Source organism: Aplidium turbinatum, chromosome 5, assembly GCF_918807975.1.
Source record: "Aplidium turbinatum chromosome 5, kaAplTurb1.1, whole genome shotgun sequence".
In the NCBI taxonomy this organism is placed as follows: Eukaryota; Metazoa; Chordata; class Ascidiacea; order Aplousobranchia; family Polyclinidae; genus Aplidium; species Aplidium turbinatum.
In genome coordinates this window covers 28,648,036-28,668,622 of record NC_137476.1, presented here as the reverse complement: position 1 = coordinate 28,668,622, position 20,587 = coordinate 28,648,036, and the positions used below count along the sequence as shown (strand labels likewise).

The 20,587-nt window shown below is 38.4% G+C and overlaps 1 protein-coding gene across 1 annotated transcript; it reads right to left on the bottom strand.

The window, feature by feature from the left end:
* Positions 1-6,527: 6,527 nt before the first annotated feature.
* Positions 6,528-19,193, bottom strand: LOC145769990 (sideroflexin-5-like). The gene is made up of 7 exons (XM_082581562.1): positions 19,062-19,193; positions 17,542-17,715; positions 15,573-15,764; positions 15,133-15,289; positions 14,084-14,285; positions 13,730-13,847; positions 6,528-8,929 (listed from the first exon to the last, which is right to left on the bottom strand). The coding sequence occupies exons 1-7, from the start codon at positions 19,107-19,109 to the stop codon at positions 8,852-8,854; spliced, it is 969 nt and encodes a 322-aa protein (XP_082437688.1). The 5' UTR covers positions 19,110-19,193; the 3' UTR covers positions 6,528-8,851.
* Positions 19,194-20,587: the final 1,394 nt, after the last annotated feature.

Sequence of the window (20,587 nt, the reverse complement as noted above, 5' to 3'; positions counted from 1 at the left end):
AAGTTGAAGTATTGCATACGAGTAAAGCAAGTTGATGCTAATATAATTTCTGATTGAAATTAGAATCGTATGAGAAGCTGCGAGTGGATTACGTTAAACTTGATCAATAGTCGAAGGCATTGGAATCTATTGCCGTTTACTGTTACTTTGATTAATTGTTGGAAGTGGTGAACCATTCGTTGGAGTCCTTCAAGCGTTTTTATATATCATCTCACCAATAGAACTATCCTTGAATTTAATTGACTGCTTTTCGGTTATAACCCATTAAACTACGTCATTGAATCTTTCCAAGTCTTTTTCCTGGTAAGAGATAGAAATAAATCGTGACAACAACGCTATACCATAGACCAGGGGTCACCAACCTTTTTTGCATGCGGGCCACTTTGGCACTAAGGAGAGCTGTGGCGGGCCGCACTAATAAAATTTTAGGTAGGCTGACTCTTATGCTAGAAATGAACGCATTTCGTACCCAGTATCCAGCGTTACATGTTGTTACTATTTATCTTAGAATACTGCAGCAACAAAATTAGTCGAACAACGCTACTGCCAGGCCAAGCTCCTTTAACAACACTTTTGACTTCTTTTAACAATGTCTAATAAGCAAGGCCACTTGTTTTGCGCACTTGTAGCGAGGCGAACGGTTTTATTAGAATATTCATCGCCAAGCAAGAGTGATGTTGTCACTTTGCTTCGCAAAAGATATCTTGCAATTAACAGTTTCAGTAACCAAAGAAATGTTTGACACATCGCAATACAGGCAACAACAGTGACCTGCTATGCTGCTAACATATCAGCGAAAAATAGGCTCCAATAACAGGGAGAAACAAACTAGGCACCATGAAACAAACGCTTGTAGAAATCACCGAAACAAAACGTTTCTATCGTAACTCATGAACGGTGTTCCTTCTAAAAAAGCAATGAGTTGGTTTTTCATCTTTTTGTGAGAGTCTATAAAACCATATTTCTTGATTATTAGACAACTTTCACTTGCGGTGCTTATCAGCATGGCAAGAATTGTTGATTAACAACATTTTGCAGTACCAAACTAAATATTTTCATAATACAACCAGAAGTTGTCTCATAAAAATACAACCATAATACAACCAGAAGTAATTCAACCAACACCTGTCAGAAGATATTTCATTTTCTTGATACAACCAGAAAATGTCTTTAAATTTATATATATTTTGCCAATTTATTATAAATTGAGTTGGCACACCGGCCTATTTTGCTAACAAAAACTTGCTTGAAGGGAACTCTGCTCGTGAAACACAATAACGGTGAAACGTACACTAGTGTTTACATGACACTTACAAACTTAAAGTAAGCAACCCTATGCCCACAGACAATTTCGAAATTCGAAAACGAACGTTTTAGTCAACCACTGGGACAGTGTGGCTGGACATCGCATTGGAATAACGTTAAGCGATCCCCACTTAGAACTATACAATCTGAATGGTCGATCGGTGGAATCGTATGCAAAGCAAAAATATGCTTCCCGGAAAGTATTTTTGGTTATACTTGTACGCTGATACCTTTCGCGGGCCGCAGCGATACAGCGTGACGGGCCGCATGCGGCCCGCGGGCCGCCATTTATTGACCCCTGCCATAGACCATGATACTTACTTTAGCAACGTTTTAGGTACATCAAGTGTGTTGTTTCAAAGTCTTATAAAGACATATTTCTGAATTTCTTCTACGGCACCTAGCGCATTTGGAAAGTAAAAAACTAGCGCTCCGGAAGCTAATCTTCTGGAAATCCACCACTGAGCCTATGTAATAAACTTTCCTGTTTTCTTTGTTATATTAATTTGTACTTATTCTCTTATGAGCAATAATAAATAGGCTAAAACCATAGGCCTAACATTATTATTACTTAGGCCTATTCACTTAAATGTCAAATTTAAAACTACCGGTAGCAGTAGGCCTAACGCAATCATGTGTGACTTATGTGACATCACAGAATCACGTGACTTTTTAGCGCCAGATTGTGATTATGGGAAAGGTAGGACAATTTACTTTATGAACTCAACCGATTGCTGTCATTAAGATCCTTCTTGCACTCAGTTCAGTTACAGAAAAAAAGAATAATGGCAGGGGGTGGGAATCGAACTCATACGATCAAATTGACTATTCCCTTGCCCTAACCTGTTGGCTACGTTCACTAGCGTACGCAAGGGGGGGGGGGGGGGGGCATTGGGCCATGTCCCCCCCCCCCTTAAAAATGTTTTAGTAGTTAACGAAGTAGATTAAGGCATTTTATATGTTTTGGATTGCACTGTCAAAGCAATTAACAATGTTGTTCTATAGACTAAGCCAATACGAAATACATAGCCCAATCCATCTACCCCACCCCAGGTATGCCAATGTAGCATAGTGTTCTGTAAGCCTATTATAGTGAGAAAGAAATGGATAAAGTCTAAACTAAAACTATAGCCTGGGATTTCATGAATACGTCTGGGATATCAATGGCCAGTGGTGTAGCCAGGAGGGGTTTTGAGGTTACAAACCCCCCTTTGGCACGTGTGTGACGTCACGATAATGAGAATGATGCTTTCAGTCTCTTTATGCTTGGGAATGATGCTTTCAGTCTAAAAAAAATTGCCTAATTTTAAACAAAACTGCATTAAAAGAGCGAGTTTTGCCAATACCAAACATTCAAATATCTCAGCCAGGAATTATAGCAACAAGAAAACATAGAGACTTAGCTTTATTTCCGAAAAATGCCGAAGAAAACATGATCCTATCCTTTTGCTATGCCACCTGACAGTACCATTTTACAGGAACATTTATACCCACATTTTTGTTGAAAATGCTCTCAGAATGCACCAAATTCAAAGTAATTTTTCAAAATTTTCTGGGGGAGGCCCCCCAGACCTCCCGCCGCTGAGTGTAATCTTAGGCAAAAACGCCGTCAAACCCCCCCCCTTTCAAAATTCCTGGCTACGCTAGGCCTACTGTCAATGCCCCCCCCCCCTTGAGAAAATTCTGCGTACGCCACTGGCCACGTTGTAGGTATTGATACATTCACTAATTTACTTTGTATTAAAATTCTTTCTAGGAGAATGCTCAGAATATCATGTGCTGAGTCACATGTCACGCATACCTATAGCTTACGTGCATGCAAGCATGTCACGCATAGCCTACATGCAGTGATGGGCATTCTCGCCGATAATTTACCGGCGATAATTATCGTCGATAAATTTTTATCGCTTATCGTTATCGCTCAATTATTTTTTCAGTTATCGTTTATCATTATCGCCAAAGGCAATATTTGATTATCGCCGATAAATTTTATTTCGGATCAACACACAAGTGGAAAAACCATGAAAAGTAATATTTTTACTAGCCACCTAGTTAATGAAACTAAAATCGAAACCGGTTCTTCTTCAGTGCCTGAATTAAGTGTGTGTGCACAGGTCGTTGTCAGGGGAGGGGGCACGCCCCCCTGCAGCGACGGCCTTGACAACACAATAATTTTTAGAGTTGCAAATAGCAATGCAATGAAATGCATGCAACAATTCTCTTGTTGTTTTGCTGCAATCGGCAATCGTGAGTGAATTTTACAATTAAAATGCAAGCGCAACTCTGATTGCAGGATCGTGCATTTACCGCACTTTTCAAGATCAAGACTCTGGAGAGTGGGATTTTATTGCATAGGCTTAGATTAGGGGCGTAGCAAGTTAAAAGTTGTTCCTGTTTAAAGTTAAAGAAAATTAGCCATGCAGTAAGCATGAAGTAGATAGGCTACGTATGACCGTCGAGAAAAGATGCAAGAACAACACAGTAGGCCTATAGTTCACTACTCTCGCCAGAGCGAAAAAAGTAGGGAGGGGGGCACCTGCCCAAAGTGAGAGAGCACCAAAATGTTAACCTAATGAACAAGTCATAAAAAGCCGGTCACATAATAAACGCCATAAGTTTTCGTGGGGCAACAATATTATGAATGCGGAATGGTAATTTTGCAAATCAAAGTTAACAAATAACTATTCAACACAATAAGAAATCGGTTTATAAGGAGAGGCCACAGAGACAAAAACGTAACAAATAATAGCCTAGTGAATTTGAATGAAAAACCATTTAAAATTCAGCCAGAAAACTGGGGAAGCGCTGCAAACTCACTCAGTGGAATTCGAGGATCGGAAGCTCAGGGAGTTTATCAGAGAGTTTTTGGCATTAAATGGCTAATTTTAACATTGAAAAATCCGTTATTGTTGTTCCGATATAAATTTCGTGTGATTTTGCGTTTTTTGAAATTTTTACAATTATTGCTGACTTTGCTGTAAACAGCCCTTGAAGCAGAAAGCAAAATACAAAGTTTGGAATTTTTTATGGTATTTTCATTTGATTTAATTATTTTGCCCACTGCACGTAAGCGGCAGTGTAACTCAATTGATAAAAGCATTCAACTGGTATCTGAAGGTGTAATTATAAGCACGGCGGTTACCTCAGTGGTTTGATTCTGGATCAAGAGGTTGAAGATTCGATACCCACTGCCGCTGTTGCGATTTTATTCATGCTTAACTTACAAAAAGTTTTGTCCTTTTACAGTAGCCTATATTATGTTCGATTTTTCGTCATGTTGATGAAAACAGTTCGTGCTGCATGGGATGGGGCAGCGCCAATCAAGAAAAAAAAAAATATTGTTATCGGACATTATCGGCGATAATTTTATCGTTATCGCTTAACTTTTTTTTGATTTATCGTTATCGCTTTAGGCATTTTTTGTTTATCGATTATCGTTATCGCTTAACTGAAAAATGAGTTATCGCGCCCAACACTGCCTAAGGCTCACGGGGGCCCGAGGCACAGCTAAGTTTAGAGGCCCCTGTTGGCAATCATCATTCGGTGATGAACACGAACTGAGAGTCACAGTGTTTTTTATACGTGAGTTGCCGATCCAAGGTACTCCCAGATATGTAGGGCAGGGGTCATGTCGGATAAGGGTTCCATCTAGGGGGACTCGTAACTGGCGGCTAGCTTTCTTGTTGTTGAGGTGGAAAGGTGTGATGGTGGTTTTAGCTGTGCTGAGTTTTAGTCTCCAGTGCTTTAGGTATTGTGAGATCAGCTTCATATTCTCGGCGAGGACATCCCTACCTTAGTCTATTTTTGTTTGTATATAGTAGGGCAAAATCGTCTGCATAGCTGCTGTACTGTGTGGACTTTATCTGGGGATTGTCGCTAATATAAATATTGAATAGCATGGGTGCTCAGCAAGATCCTTGTGGAACTTCATTCCTTAGACGATGGGGCGGCTGGATTGTCCGTCGCTAGTTTACGTTCGCTTTTCTGATGTCACTCATTCTTGCTTCAAAATTTAAACTTCCGCCGACTCATTGTATATTTCTGCGGTTTTCACGACGTTCTTGCCGCCTTTCATAACCTTTCAGGTAAAATTCCATACAGTGCTTGATCGCCTTCTCACATTGCGTACGGTTCTGTAAGTTAGGTAGTTTTGCGGTTTCCTTACACTGTGCATTTGTGTGAAGATAATTACAACGCCCCAAGCGACTCATCTCTAGTAAAATCTAGGGTTCTTTCTTAAAAACTGCGTATTTTCTGGGTTAATTCCTTTTTTTAAAGAAATTCAAAACTTTTGCTAAAATATTAAAAAGCGACCATTTCTTGAAGAAAACTAAGAATAAAATTTTTTAACTTATTTTCCAAGTTCCGACTTTGACCTCATGTTTTGAGCTATTGACGCAAAGATACAAACTAGTCCCCATAAACATTGGCTCGTAAAAACACGAGAAATATACGTGTATTACACGAGTTTCCTCAGAATTTCACGTGTTTTTCACGACCAATGTTTATGGGGGTAGGCCTAACTTACTTTTTATTTATGTAGGTTTGGTAAATATGTCTCTCAACCCTCATGAAAAAATTGTAGCTGAAGTTTAACTTGACGTTTTTGCAAAGACGTAGCTAGAAAGAAAGTTTTAGGGGGGAAAAGCAATTGTTGGGGGAGCAAACGTCATTCAATATGAAGTAGCCTTGGGGGCCAGATAATTTTATTGGAGGGCGATTGCCCTCCCTCATGGCTACGTATACTGGCTACCTCATAGTCTCATCCATACAATGAAGTTTTGGCTACTGCAAGAATGAGTTATTGCTATATAATTTGAAACTTTGTAGAACTTGTTTAAAAAAGTCTGCTGGTATGGATGAGACTATTTTTTGTCGTATCCAGGCTTATGCCCAGTGGTTGAAGATTTACCGGTAGACTATGGCGAAAAGGCAAGGAAAACAGTTAAGCACATCCAATACAAGTATACCTTTTTAGTTCAACTACTTTAATGATTATGAAAAAAGCAAATTTAATTTTCTGTGAAATTATACGTGCTTCAAGGAAAATCTGACAATACCTGATCGCTAACCTGATTAAAAAATATAAGTGGCTGAATTAATTTCTGAAATCAAGAAATCAATTTTTGTAAACCTATTAAAACCTATGAGCGCTCGCACAGCAAATCTCCACTTAATGGCTAAATTTTCACCCAGTCAAATCTAAAGAATGATACAAGATGTCAAAACAGTTTTTTTCATTGTTCATTATTTTGCAAGGGAAATAACATATGTGAAAACAAAGAAGTTTTGAAACATTTAGTTACACCAATTATGCAAACTGACATGAAATGACCCAATTACAATGTCACATGCTACAAAAAAAAATCTTTGACATCGGTAGACCTATTAAACCACATTTAAACATGTCTATTGTCTACTGTGTTTCAGAAATAGGGTACAACATTTGCAAGTAAACGTGCTCAACGCATCACAACAAACCCAATACAATTAAAAAACAACTGACATAGAAACTTTTGCATCACCTAAGATTTCTCGCCTGGGTAGCCTAATCGTCAGATGCAAACTTATTCAAAAAGAATGTATATGAGTTTTCTATGTGAAGACGTTTTCACCTGACGATTGCGTCGGCAAGAAACTGCAGGTGGCGCATAGTTCTCTGTGTTTTTTTTTCTGTTGTATGCATGCAATATCCTCATGTACAAGCAAGAGCTTTCGACCAGTGCTATTAAATTGACCAACTATTCAGACACCAACAAATGATTAATATAGATAAAACTGCAGAGGTGGGCATCTGCTACTTTGAAAGTAGCGCACACCCGCTACTTTCAAAATTTCTAAAAGTGATTCATGTTTTTATACTTTAAATTGGAAATTAGCGGAAGTGCGACTGAAGCAAATGCCTCGCCTCTCTGTTACCTTGAGAAAAAAGTAGCGTCGCCACTGCAGCCGTTATTGCTACCAAAAAGTAGCGCATTAGTAGCGGTACTACAAAAGTAGCGCGCTACAGCCCACCTCTGCAAAACTGTAACCTTTTAATACTTTGCAAACAATGCACAACAATTAAAACAGCTGGTCCCTACGTCATTAATCTTACACCGTGCGTGAAAAATTAGCCAGTTTCACCTCACCTACCAGGAAAGTAAATTGGTACCAAAACTAAATAGATTGGAAGACTAGATGAAATAATTGACACGATTACACGCAAAAATCAATGAGATATTCGAAAAATCACAATATAGGCTATGGGCTAAACAGAAATGTAACTTTTGGAAGTAAAAAATAAAACTTTACAATAGGCTAGTGCAAAAGGTCCTACTGTACGCCAGTGCTAAAATTCAATTTCATGAACATTTAGAATGATGCAATTATTGGTTAGCACGGACAGTCGGACACAGTATATCTAAAAGCGCAAACAAAAGCAGAACAAACATGATTCATTTCAATGAGCTGCTTCTGTCTTCAGAGAAAACAAATCAGACACTTTATAAAGTTCCCTAATATAAACTACATTCAGAATTTTTCACGTGACTGCGGACTGGGCTGCCATAAGACATTGAAAATGAAAATCTGCTTTATTTCAGACGTTTCAACAGTCAGCACGAATGGCTTTATCAAGGGGGTTACAACATGTAAAAACTACACTTTCAACATCTTGTGGTAGTCTAGTCTGTAGTCATCGGAAGGCAGGAAATTATTTTATAATTCAATGCCTGATGAACAATCATATTCTATGTGTATCTTTAGAGCAGGGGTGGGGAACCTTTTTAGTATTGCGGGCCACATAAAATGAGAAATAACACACGCGGGCCACTAAAAATTTCGAAATTTTGTCCGATCTTTCTGGAACATTCTGCCTTCATCACCAATCTTTCTTTTCTTTCCAGAAGCCATTATACAACGTAAAATTTTGAAATTTGAGCAGAAGGCTACTCTGCAAAACACTTTTCACGAATGGCATAACTGACCGATTAACAATAACTGGTCACATTGTGACATACACATTGTTGTTACAAATGGCCTTCTATGATGGATTAACTAGTCATAGAAGGCCATTCGCAATATACCGAGAATGCAGACTGCAGAGCCTACTCTTTTTTGAGGTTGAGTTGTTGTTTCAATATATTTTGGGTAAAGAAATTTTGACGCGGGCCACATGGAACAGTTACGCGGGCCGCATTCGGCCCGCGGGCCGCAGGTTCCCCACCCCTGCTTTAGAGCCTTGAACGTATAGTTTGACAGGAGCGCAACCTTAGCAGGTGTAAATTGCATAAGATACGAATGATCGATTATTGCATGGGGCCGAGAACTTATTGCAACGACAAATTTTGTGAAAAATATTTTCTAGCAAGAATGAATGAATGATGAAAAGTTAATGAGTTTGATGAATTTGGCATTTTAGTGAGTTCCATATAAATAATCGAAACATTTATGCTTGTCAAAACCGAAGATATCAAACGTGGAAACTTGTCACGCAATAATAACAGATAATAATTTTCTAATGAAATATCAAAATTATTACACCTAAGTTTTCATTGATAGCACTTCACAGTCCTTTATTGTAAAAGAGCTTTGATTCTGAAGTTTTTGACTGAATTTCCGGTTCAAGCCGTCCAATGTCAATCTGAGAAAAAATACAATTATCCGAACAAAACCAACGATCAATTAAGCATGGATCATGTAATTAAAATGTTAATGTTCATCCTTCTCGTTTAATAAAAGAAAAGGATTAAAACGAAACAACGTCTTGTCCACAAAATGACGCAAGTAGCCTACTATGTTGTAATCGTCGTTGTCGTCGTCGTCTGAGCTTCTGGGGCCGAGGGTCTATCCTTTTACCACCCCAGATTCACGATGCTCCCGGACTACACTGGAAGGCTGCTAGAGAGCAGCAAGTCTTTAGTTTCATCATCCATGACGCGCAGACTTTCTACTCTGTTAGGTGGCTTGAAGATGGTACAGTCATTGATGATGTGGTCTGCGGTCTGTTCCTCGGAACCACATTCACAGGAGGGGGAAGAAGCCATTTCCCATTGGTGCATGGTTGAGCGGAAAAGCCCGACGCCCGTACGGAGACGGTTGAGGCGCACCCATGCCTGTCTCTGTAGTGTCAGGCCGATGGGGCGTGTGTCGGCGTCGGGGATGAATGAATGGAGTCTGGTGGTGCTTGACCTCCATTTAGAATTCCATTTATGATCCGCCCAAGTAGCCGCAGAGATGTCTTGTTCATCAGCTTCGTTGATCAGAAGCCGAGCGGCTGGCACGAATAGGTGTCTTGATTTCAGTCGGCGGGGGTGCCCGTTTGGAAAGGCAGAGATCTTGTGGTGGAGAAGATGGTTAGGCTCCAGTGCCCGTCGACCGAGGGACGGAGTAGCTTCTTCGCGACGAAGCTCAGCAGGCTGGATGCCAGCGAGAATGGGGAGATTGTCCAATGGTGTAGGACGCAGGCATCCGGTCACTGTGCGCAGGGCGCTGTTTATGGCAGTGTCGATGTTGTGGCAGTGAGCACTGCGCCACCAGACAGGTGCACAGTACTCTGCAGAGGAGTAGACAAGGGCTAAGGCTGCTATTCGCAAAGTGTCAGCCCTCGCCCCCCAGCTAGAGCCTGCCAGGCGCTTCAGTAGTGCAGCGCGGGATGTCAGTTTCTTGCGCAGTGAAACCAAATGGTGGCGGTATGCAGTCCTCGAAATTAGCGGCGGCACACGGCAAATGCCGTGGTAAATGACGCCGCAAACGTCATAATGGCCATTCTGCTACGGCAATAAAAATGCCGTCGCAAAATGAGCATTTCGTTCGGACAAAAATTGTTCAAAATTTCTTCCTGTTTGATTTACTCGCAGCGTGAGTTTATATCAGCAGAAACATCACACCAAGACCTCACCTCAGACTATTTTACTTGCTGTGAACACTCACACAGTCTTCAAAATTAGCATATTTTTACTTCGCAAAAACGTTGACGAGGCCAAACGGCAAAAGATGAAATTGCCTCGGCAGTTGCTGTGAACGTTTATTATGAAAAAATTGTACCAAAACATGTAAAACGAGAAGAGAAAAAAATAATCGAATAGTCTATCACGACCGCACTGTTTGATTTGTTGTGATGTAATAATACCAAAAGTAGCGATGAAGCGATACGCACGCTGTTACGGTGATTCACGTTATAACTCATTGGGGGGGGTAAAGTAAGTTAATTTTGGGTTGATTCAACGTTCGAGTCAGCACTAATCGATTTAATTTTCCCGGCGAGTTATATCGCGTAACAACAATGCCCAATAAGAAATTTACGTTTGTTTACATTAATTCTACGTCTAGCGACGTTAAATAATCATGAAATAACGTTAATTGCTCAATCAGGTACCGATTACAAATCAATACCTCCCTGCGAAAAGATTGCCTCGATTTACGTATATATACAGTACACTAACATAATTTCGACACAATTAGGATACTGCGAGCAACACAAAGTCTGTTGGATAAAGAACTAGTCAGAATCGGAATCATCGGAGGATGAGGTTGTCGCGTCGTCACTGGAATACTTGAAGACGCAAAACTGCCCGTTCATGAACGCGCAATGCCATATCATCGGAAGCATTACTTTTCTTTATTGCCGAAGAACCATTTATCCAATTTTGTACCGCTTTTATATTCGCAACAACACCGGTCAAAAATAAGCATTCGATGAAAGAATAACTTTTGCGTAACAATTAAGCCAGTATTTATAAGGTTGTAAACTTTTTACAGTTTACAAGAGCATTGTCAGCGCATAAACTAGCATGCGTGATGCTCTGGGCTACCGCCGTGTGACACGCGATGAAGAAGAAGCGCATAAAATTTCGTTTGATTAAAGCATACGGCAATTGCCGCCGCAATCCAAGGTTTGTTGATTTGGCGACGGCAATGTTTTTGCCGTCGTAGATGGAAGCTAATTTCGAGGGCTGGGTATGTGAGCGATCTGTCTAGTGTCACCCCAAGATACCTTGGCTCGGGGTGTTATAATAATTAATAGTGTTGAACAACAAAGAAAAACGTCAATAAAGAACAACTTTATTTTCTCGGACAAGTGCTCCGAAAAGAAAATTTGAAGGAAAGCGTGCTGAAGGCAGACAAAGATTAAACTACTTAAACCAACAAAAACAACACCAACATGGACCAAATACACACAGCAAAAAATCGAGAACCTTAGAAACTTTTCATACAAGAGGCAGTTAATGCTTGGAATCAAGCACGAGTGTGCATTTGGTCCAGACAATGAAAAAACGAGAGGTAGTGTTGGTTGTGATTATCTTTAACTTCGTACTGGGAAAGCATTTTTACGAGATTAATCCGGGCAGTTTCGAATATTTGTAAAGGCTTTTAAAACCAATGGCGCAGGCTATGTCACCGAGATTTACAAAGTAAATTTCTGTTTGTTGAAGTGTTTTTGTCCGTGAAGTATTCCATGCAACAGTCTTTAAAATACGTTACTCAGAAGCCGAACAGTGCTGCTTGCTCATGCATTTCTTCGTGCACAAAATCAAGCGCTCAACCAACCGAGTTATCGGGGCGACATATGAGAAAATGCTCCAGCAACTGTGATAAGACACTTTCATGTCCTTGTTTGAAGATGGACCGAATCATGGGGACTGATGTACATCGGCCATGCCATTGTAATGTGCAAGCTTCAAATTTGACTGGGGGTTGATCTGCTACATGATAGCAGTCCAAACGCTAGTATGAATTGGTAGTTTAAGTACTCTTTGTGTATATTCTGTATGATTTTAGGCAACATTTATATATCGTCGCTAATAAGCTGAACTATCGTAACTCCAAAAATACAGTTTTGAGAAAACTGAATTTTAAAGTTCACGCTGTGGTTGCTGTACATTGTTTGATCTTTCTAAAAGTTTTCTAACAAAAAAAACTAAAGTAGATAGAGTTGCGATACTTTAACAAAATAAACTGTAGTCTATAAAGATACTAAATCATTCAAAAACGCAATTTTGAAACAATTTGGACTTACGATAGTTCAGCTTATTAACGACGATATGTGACTTACCATGCAATACTGAACTAGATTTTGTTACTAGTGCTGAAAATCTAAAGAGCATCCAGCAAACTTTGGTAACAAAGAGACATTTAGTCATTTATACAAATAGACATCAGGCGGTTGGCGGTGGATTTAAATTCAGTGATTACAGTTTGACCATGTTTAGTTTCTCATCACTATCATTTCAAAGAGATGCAGCATCAGCCACCAGTCATTATTTTAGGTTTGCACGTTGGCAAAGTAGGTGTGTACGGTACGCTATGGACAGAATCTTGACATTTTCCGATCAGAACTGACTTGAGTAAGCAATAAAATTGATGAATGTTTATGAAGCAGTTTAGCTGAGCGGTAAAAACACTCAGGAGCAGAAGGAGGGAAATGACTTGATGATAACGACAAAACGATCTACTTCCACAAGACAACGGCTAGCCAGCGTTGCCATGTGAGACTTCTCTGTTCACATGTCTTGACAGGGATTGCAAAATGAACGCTTCTACTATGGTTGCTATACTTTTACAATTCTACTATGTTTTTACAACGTTTGACTAATAGTTACGTCGTTAATAAATGGAGAAAAGGGATTAAGACAATTGCTGCGCGGAAACAATCGGCCACTCCCACTAGTGGGGAACAAACCGACGATGGATTATGATGATGATGATGATGAAGCCTAACCGGTTTCAAAAATGCATAAGCAATAACCATATGCATAACCAAACTTAGTCGTAAAATGGGATAGACTACGTGTACGGCGTAAGTTGACCGATCTTTGATTTATCATGTTTAAATTATGTTTATTTATCTGCTGCAGGTTTATAACCCTACGTCCTACGCAATTGCTAAAGCACCAATCTATCAATCACATTATTACCTCAATCCGTTTTGAGCGGAAAATGTAAACGAAACGATGCAACCCATGAAATCGTCATGTACTTAGCCAGACAGCAAATCAACCGTTTTTTTACATTTATTCAATGTAAAAAATAGTTGATTTTTTGTCTGGGAAACTATTGATTTTGAAAGCGTCTTTCCTCAATAAAAATAGCAAAACGTCCCAGTCAGCAAATCAGTCCATTTTCGTATTGATTCAACGTCTTTCCACAACGTAAAAAATAATAATTTGCTGACCGGTTTGTGAACAAAGCTATAAAGTAAGTCAACTCTGTACCTTTTCAGATCGTAAAATTAAGTTGTGCAAGCTAAGGCACAATAAGTTGTTCAAATTAAGTTGAATAGGTATCTGCTGAGCACACACAAAGCGACATTGCAGCATTCGTTTTTGTGCAGCGAAGCGTGTAATCTAATGAAGGGATGATATGGATCAGCAAGATTTCAGGCAGCAAAATTGGCCGCATTTACATTAGCCCAAAGTCTGCAGACGTCAGCGAAGACACTTACTTGCGATATTTGGGGAAATAATGCAATAGCTAAGGGAAGTGCCAACCCAAAAGATAAGGTCGTAAACACAACCTGAGCAGGAAGATTTAAACGAGGATATCTTTGAAATGATTTCATTCTGTCAAAAACAAAAACAGACGTAAAAATAACGTAGTAAAATGTGTAATTTGCTTCTGACAATACAACATAGGCATCTCAACCAAGCAACATTGCTATACTAATCCACGTTTTCCCTCTATATCAGATCGACACATAAATGATAGATGCATTCAAACTACCGCAGCATGAGTAAAGGTGACACTGCAATCCTTACCAATTAATTTTATCTTGATTTAAAACAAATATCAAATATACCTTTCTAACAAAGTCATCATTGCTGGAGGTATGAGAAGAATAGGAGCTGGTAAAAATGCTCTCGTGGCAGCTGTTTCCTTCAGTGCTTTCGCAGCAGCTTTTTTGGACACACCTATAACTTTGCCATCAGAGTCAGTCACCTCGATCCCACTGAAGAGCTCGGAATGTCTCATCAGCACAACATTGCACACGCTTGCAACAGCTAGATATGATCAAAAGACAGTTAAAACGAATTTATATGATAATGTTGAAATGCGTGATTAAACAAAAAACCGCATTGGCTATGTGTAGCTTGATTTACAGTACACAATAAGGTTAGATACTGTAATATGCAAAGTTCGCATAAAAAAGTAACATATTTTTTCTTATATATTAAGAAAATGAAATATCTTCTGGTAGGTGTTATTACTGACTCGTGTGAAAATAATTTCGTTAGTATTTTTCTTATATATGATACAAAGTATGGTTACATTTTTTTTAATCTATGAGTCACCAACTCACCATACCCATACGGCACACAACCAAACAAAGTCTTAATAAGTCTAACATTAGTATGCAAATATGCATACTCCCAAAGAAAGCCTACAAATTTTAAGTGATGTCATCAAAAACCCACAAAAATATGAGAAGAATCGAAATGCTCAAAACTAAGGATAAAAATATGCCAAATCAATTTTTTAATAATCAAGACACAGAATCGATACACAGTGTTCAACTGTTCATTAAACATCACACAAGGGAACAGGGAGATTGGAAATCGCATTCCCAAGTGACTTGCAGTTCCGCAAGAACTATAATCCTTGAATAAAATCGATATTGATGACAACTACACTGTGACCTGTTGGATAGCATCAAATCCATCCAAAACCAATTAAAAAATTTTAACAATTGCAAAGGAGATTCTGTATAGTTGGAATCTACTAGTATAATACTAGTTTATGTCTAAAATATCCACAGTAACTTTACAACTGGTTGTCAGCGACAGATATTCGACAGCGAAGACACACAAACATTAGAAAATAGTGATAAGTAATAAACACTCTTCTTGCCTACTGCAGGAAAGGGTATGAATCTTTGAACTAGGGAGCGTGTCACGGGTTTTAATTTGGTTGCTTTCTTTAGCATTATGTTGAGGCCAAGAGCAATTCCAACCGCGCTAGTGACAGCTCCGACGTAGCCAAGAGCTATGTCCTTTGTGGAGGTTTTCTGTAACATAATAACATTGCCGATGATTATAAACATCCACAAGAAACTCTAATGCACACATTAATGCACTTCCTTTTTAACTCTTTTTATGACATGATAGAAATATAAAAAGGTGATCAATCATAGATATTAGCACTTCGGCTATCTCTCTACAACTATCTGCTTTTGAAAACTTAGATTCCGGTAATGGGAAAATATAGCACAGAAACATTAATTTCCATTTTCAATCAAAAATAATACATGTTGAAAATTATGCATTTGTTTATGCAAGTTAACATCCCACCTGAGACGCATTCCGATTGCAATAGTTTACACAAGCATTGTGACTTTGATTAAGCCATTGCCAGAACGCAGAACTTGCAAGAGTTTGATTTGGTAAGAGAAGACCAACAACAATCGGAGTTCCAAATGGTACAAAACCAGACATTCTGAAGGGCATCGGCACTTTGTCTCCAGTGTCTGGATGAAATATTGCCTTAAAAAGGATAAATGACCCATGAATTTATGACCTAAATTTTCCACGGAAAGCATTGAACAATTTTTGCATAATGTGCAGTAGATAGATACAAACTACTTTAGTGAAAAATGCATAGAGGTAAATTATAAATATGCACGAAAACATATTGAGCATTAGTCTACACACTAGTTTACCAGATAATAATACACATTAGTCATAACAGCAACAAAAATATTATCCTATTCCATAGCATATCTTGCTGTAGTAGATTGAACCTATTGATGGACATCACACATTTTCACCCCTGTATGAACTGTACTGCATAAAGATAGCGATTATAATATGTAAAATAATAGTTCCAGAGAATAAATTTTGTACTACCTTTAAATGCTTTCTAGTTTTATATTTGAAAATAATCTTAAAATGCATGAAAAAAACTGTTTTCAAATTAAATCCTACAGCGTAAGGATCTTACTGATAGAGGTTTTTGAACGTTATATGATAAACCTATTAGCATAGGTCACCAATTACATGAATCCCTTTGCTTCAAAATTAATTTAATTATAGCTAAGTAGTGTAGTAGTAGTAATATATAGGGATGGGCAAAATAGAATACCGAATATGGAATAACCGGTTGTGAACGGAAACGTGGTCGTCCAAGAAGAACGTGGAAACAACAAGTGAAGGATGAGTTTAAAAAAGTCGGACTGAAGGAGGAAGATGCAAGGGACAGGGTGAAATGGAGAAAAGGGATTAAGACAATTGCTGCGCGGAAACAATCGGCCACTCCCACTAGTGGGGAACAAACCGACGATGGATTATGATGATGATGATGATGAAGCCTAACCGGTTTCAAAAATGCATAAGCAATCGGATAATTGAAACTGCTATAACAATCGACTTCGTACCACTCTGTCTGGTCGCATTAAAATCTTGTTTGCATTAAAAAGATCTTTCTTGTCAACAGACTTTGCAGTTTTCAGTCTTGTGGAAGTACGTACGAGTGGCTGGCTTTGTCTTAGCTTTTACTATGCCAGTACAGTGACATAGACGACTTGTTGAGCTGTGGGATTGAAGATGCTACATGCAGTAATGAAGATGAATCAGCAAATTTGGCTTCCCCACCTTCAGAAATAGATACCTATCTGTTAAAAGCATCTTCCAAGGATAGACCATCAGCCCCAGAAGCTCAGACGACGACGAAAAGCATCTACTACATCTGTTGAAAACGCCCTGTTTGGTGGAAAGCAAACAAAAACCAATTTTCTTGTTTATTTCAGTTAGTTTCAAAATATGTTTGTGTACCTGCCACATCTGCTTCTTCAGGGAGACGTTTTTCGAGTGTAGGTTTAACTGCCACCAAGTTGAGATGCCGTTTGACTGGTGAACATTCAGAAATTCTAAATTTGTTATAGCCTACTACAATAAGCAATTTTTGTGATGTTTATTGTTTTTGTAAAATCATTAAAATGTGTCGATGGTAAAAAACTGCCAATTATTGTAGAATAGATATATACCTGGATTCTACAATAGCTAATTATTCTATTTTGCTCATCCCTAGTAATATAGCTAGCAAAGTTCTTTTTCCCCTTGGTAGAACATTGGCTCCTGTTGCTAGAGTGAAAAAGACTAGGTTGTTTTCATACAAACGATTGTTTATACTATATAACTATACGAGCAAAAAAATTCTCTAACAGAAACATCAGAAATAGACTGGATGAAATAGCAAAATATTGGTATAAGAATAAAAATTAGTAAACACAAACTTTCCTATGACAACCAAATGTCAGGTAACCTGTTTTATCTTTTGAGCTCTCCACAAATCATCATTGGTAACATCAGAAGGAAGGGTACCATTGCTGTATTCTTTTAAGATCTCAACAGATCTTCTTGCATCCACGTCGGATGTAAATAAAGTTCTTGGATCAATGACGTCCAAGAAGTGTAGAAATCTTCCACTAAAGGTGGCCTAAAAATAAATTAGTCAATAATGTAATCGAAAAACATATATATAGTGGTAGTTAAAATTAATTCTTAAAAAACAACAGCTAAGATGAAGTTACACATACAGGGTTTGAGTGCTCTTCCTCATATATTAAAATTAGCAGAAACGCAAGCTTACGAAACTGGTCTCAAACCAATGACCATCGTTTTCTCAATTTAGAAATGCAAGACAACAAGCACAAAGTTTGAAGTTGGCCACCATGATGCTTGGTTGTATTTATTGGGGAAGAATGTGCACAGTTTGTAACCGTCAGAAAGTTGATTTTACTGTAATATGAAACATGAAAACTAGTCTGTGACTGAACTTGATTGATTAATGCATTGGTTTTGAATTGATAGTTAAAAAAAGCAATTTTCAGTCTGGTCAAGCTTTCATTTAACTTAATTACTTGACCATGCAATTCTATAGGCAGGCCTACTCAATCGCAAAACTATGCACTCAAGCATTTATGCAATTGGTTTTGAATTGATAGTTAAAAAAAGCAATTTTCAGTCTGGTCAAGCTTTCATTTAACTTAATTACTTGACCATGCAATTCTATAGGCAGGCCTACTCAATCGCAAAACTATGCACTCAAGCATTTATGCAATTGGTTTTGAATTCACAGTTAAAAAAAGCAATTTTCAATCTGGTCAAGCTTTCATTTAACTTAATTACTTGACCATGCAATTCTATAGACAGGCCTACTCAATCGCAAAACTATGCACTCAAGCATTTATGCAATTGGTTTTGAATTGACTGATTAAATCTTTATCCTCAAACTGGAAAAGCTTCTTGCAGAGCTTAATCCTGGCAGTTCCGCATACTTGTAGAGGCTTTGAATCACTGACGCAGGCCCGGTCACCGAGTTTGACAAAGTAAAGTTTCCGATTGTTGAAGTCTTGTTGCTTGGGAACTATTCCATCCATGAGATGCCGCTGAATGGAGAGCAGTCCTTAACGTGCGTTGCTCAAGCACACACCCCGAGAGTCGAACCAGCATCACTTGATCTTGAAGATTCTTTGTTCCAGAAGTGACGCGCTAACCAATTGAGCTATCGGGGCGGATTCATAGTTAAAGAAAGCAATTTTCAGTCTGGTCAAGCTTATTACGGTACTTGACCATGCAATTTTATAGGCCTACTCAATCGATTGTGTAAGCTCCAACTCGATCGCAAAACTATGCACTCAAGCATGTATTGAGTAGTCTATAAACTAAAGTGAATAACTTGAAAACTTTAGCCTTCCATTTTATGATTAGGCTACTTAATCACAGTAGTAATAGCCACTACCACTATTTCAATGTCATTTTTAGTAGTAGCCTAGGTCCCACCTGATTATATTTTGATCCTCCTAAAACAAAATCTTCTTTTCGTTCCATAGTTATTAAAAAAGTCTTGTTATAGATAAGAAAAATCAGGTTATTTAGGCTACACAAAAAGCAATAGCCTAAGTATTAAAAAATTCTTCCAGATAGATATAGCCTAAAATACAGTATACAGTGAAAAAGTATGACAAATCATCTAACAAAAATGCCAATGTCAAATCTTAAATAACAAACACTTTTAAATATTAAATAATAATAATGTATTCTGGTCCAGTACACATAATACTACAGAGAAAAACATTAACATACTCGCAAATAACAATTGATAAGAAAACATAAATAAATAAAAATAAGAAATTTTTGAAGAGAAAACAAAAATCACAAGAAATAAAAAAGATAAGACATACTGTAATCATAAATAGTTTACGACATGTCGCTTAAATATCGCAGTAGACACACTATTAACTACAGCATATGGTAAATTATTCCAAGTGTCGACTACTCTATTGGCAAAGGAAAATTTACGGCAGTTCAGTTGAGCAAACTGTTTATGCAATTTAAAATTATGACCTCTGGTTGAATTAGAGTTAAAAAGGAAATATTTGGAAGATGGTGATACCGAAACATTGTGTACTAATTTAAAAACTTCTGTCAAATCAAAAATTAATCTCCGTTTTTCCAACGAGAGAAGGTCTAGTTCAAACAGTCTTTGTTCATAGGTTAGGCTTTTCAGTCCACGAATGCATTTTGTTGCTCGTTGTTGCACCCTCTCCAGCAAATCAATGTCCCGAACAGAATGGGGATTCCAAGCCGCCACTGCAAATTCCAAGTGGGGCCTGATCAACTGTTTATATAATCTTAAAAAGACATGCTTGTCCCTGCTAAGCAGTGTCCGTTTTAAAACACCCAGGACCATCTCCGCCTTTTTAACTGCATACGAGACATGGGTGGATGTTTTAAGATCAGTCGTTATCATGACGCCCAAGTCTTTTTCACTCTTTTTAGGGGCAATTGGCAGGTCACCTAGAACATACTGATGCTCTAAGTTGCCATGACCAAAGTGCAAAGTGGAGCACTTGTCAACATTAAACTGTAGTTGCCAGGATTCAGACCAGTCCATTAACAATTTCAAGTCCGTTTGTAGCAGGGATGAGGCAAGATCGGGATCATCCCTGCTCAATTCTGTGTAGATTTTCATGTCATCCGCGTATTTCAACAAGTTGCTGTGACTAATGTAGTCATCAGCGTCATTGACATATATACCGTAGGCAATAAACAGCAGAGGCCCAAGGCAACTTCCCTGAGGCACACCGGATATCATGGGTTTCGGATCACTTTTCTCTCCATCCACCACAACGACTTCACTCCTAACAGAAAGGAAGGAACGTATCCACGAATAAACATTGCCTTTTATACCCAAAGCCGACAGTTTCCTCATTAGTCTTTCGTGTGGAGCCGAATTGAAGGCTTTGGAAAAGTGCAAATAGACAACATCAACGCATTGACTTTTATCAACAATAGATGTGATGTTC

What these genes read in the sequence shown, in the direction of transcription:
- LOC145769990 (XM_082581562.1), bottom strand. Translation starts at nt 19,109, where the DNA reads ATGGAACGAAAAGAAGATTTTGTTTTAGGAGGATCAAAATATAATCAG. An exon ending in GAGCTCAAAAGATAAAACAG is followed by an intron (nt 15,765 to 17,541) that starts GTTACCTGACAT and finishes ATCCTTTTTAAG; the next exon opens with GCAATATTTCATCCAGACAC. An exon ending in ATGATGACTTTGTTAGAAAG is followed by an intron (nt 13,848 to 14,083) that starts GTATATTTGATA and finishes TGTTTTTGACAG; the next exon opens with AATGAAATCATTTCAAAGAT.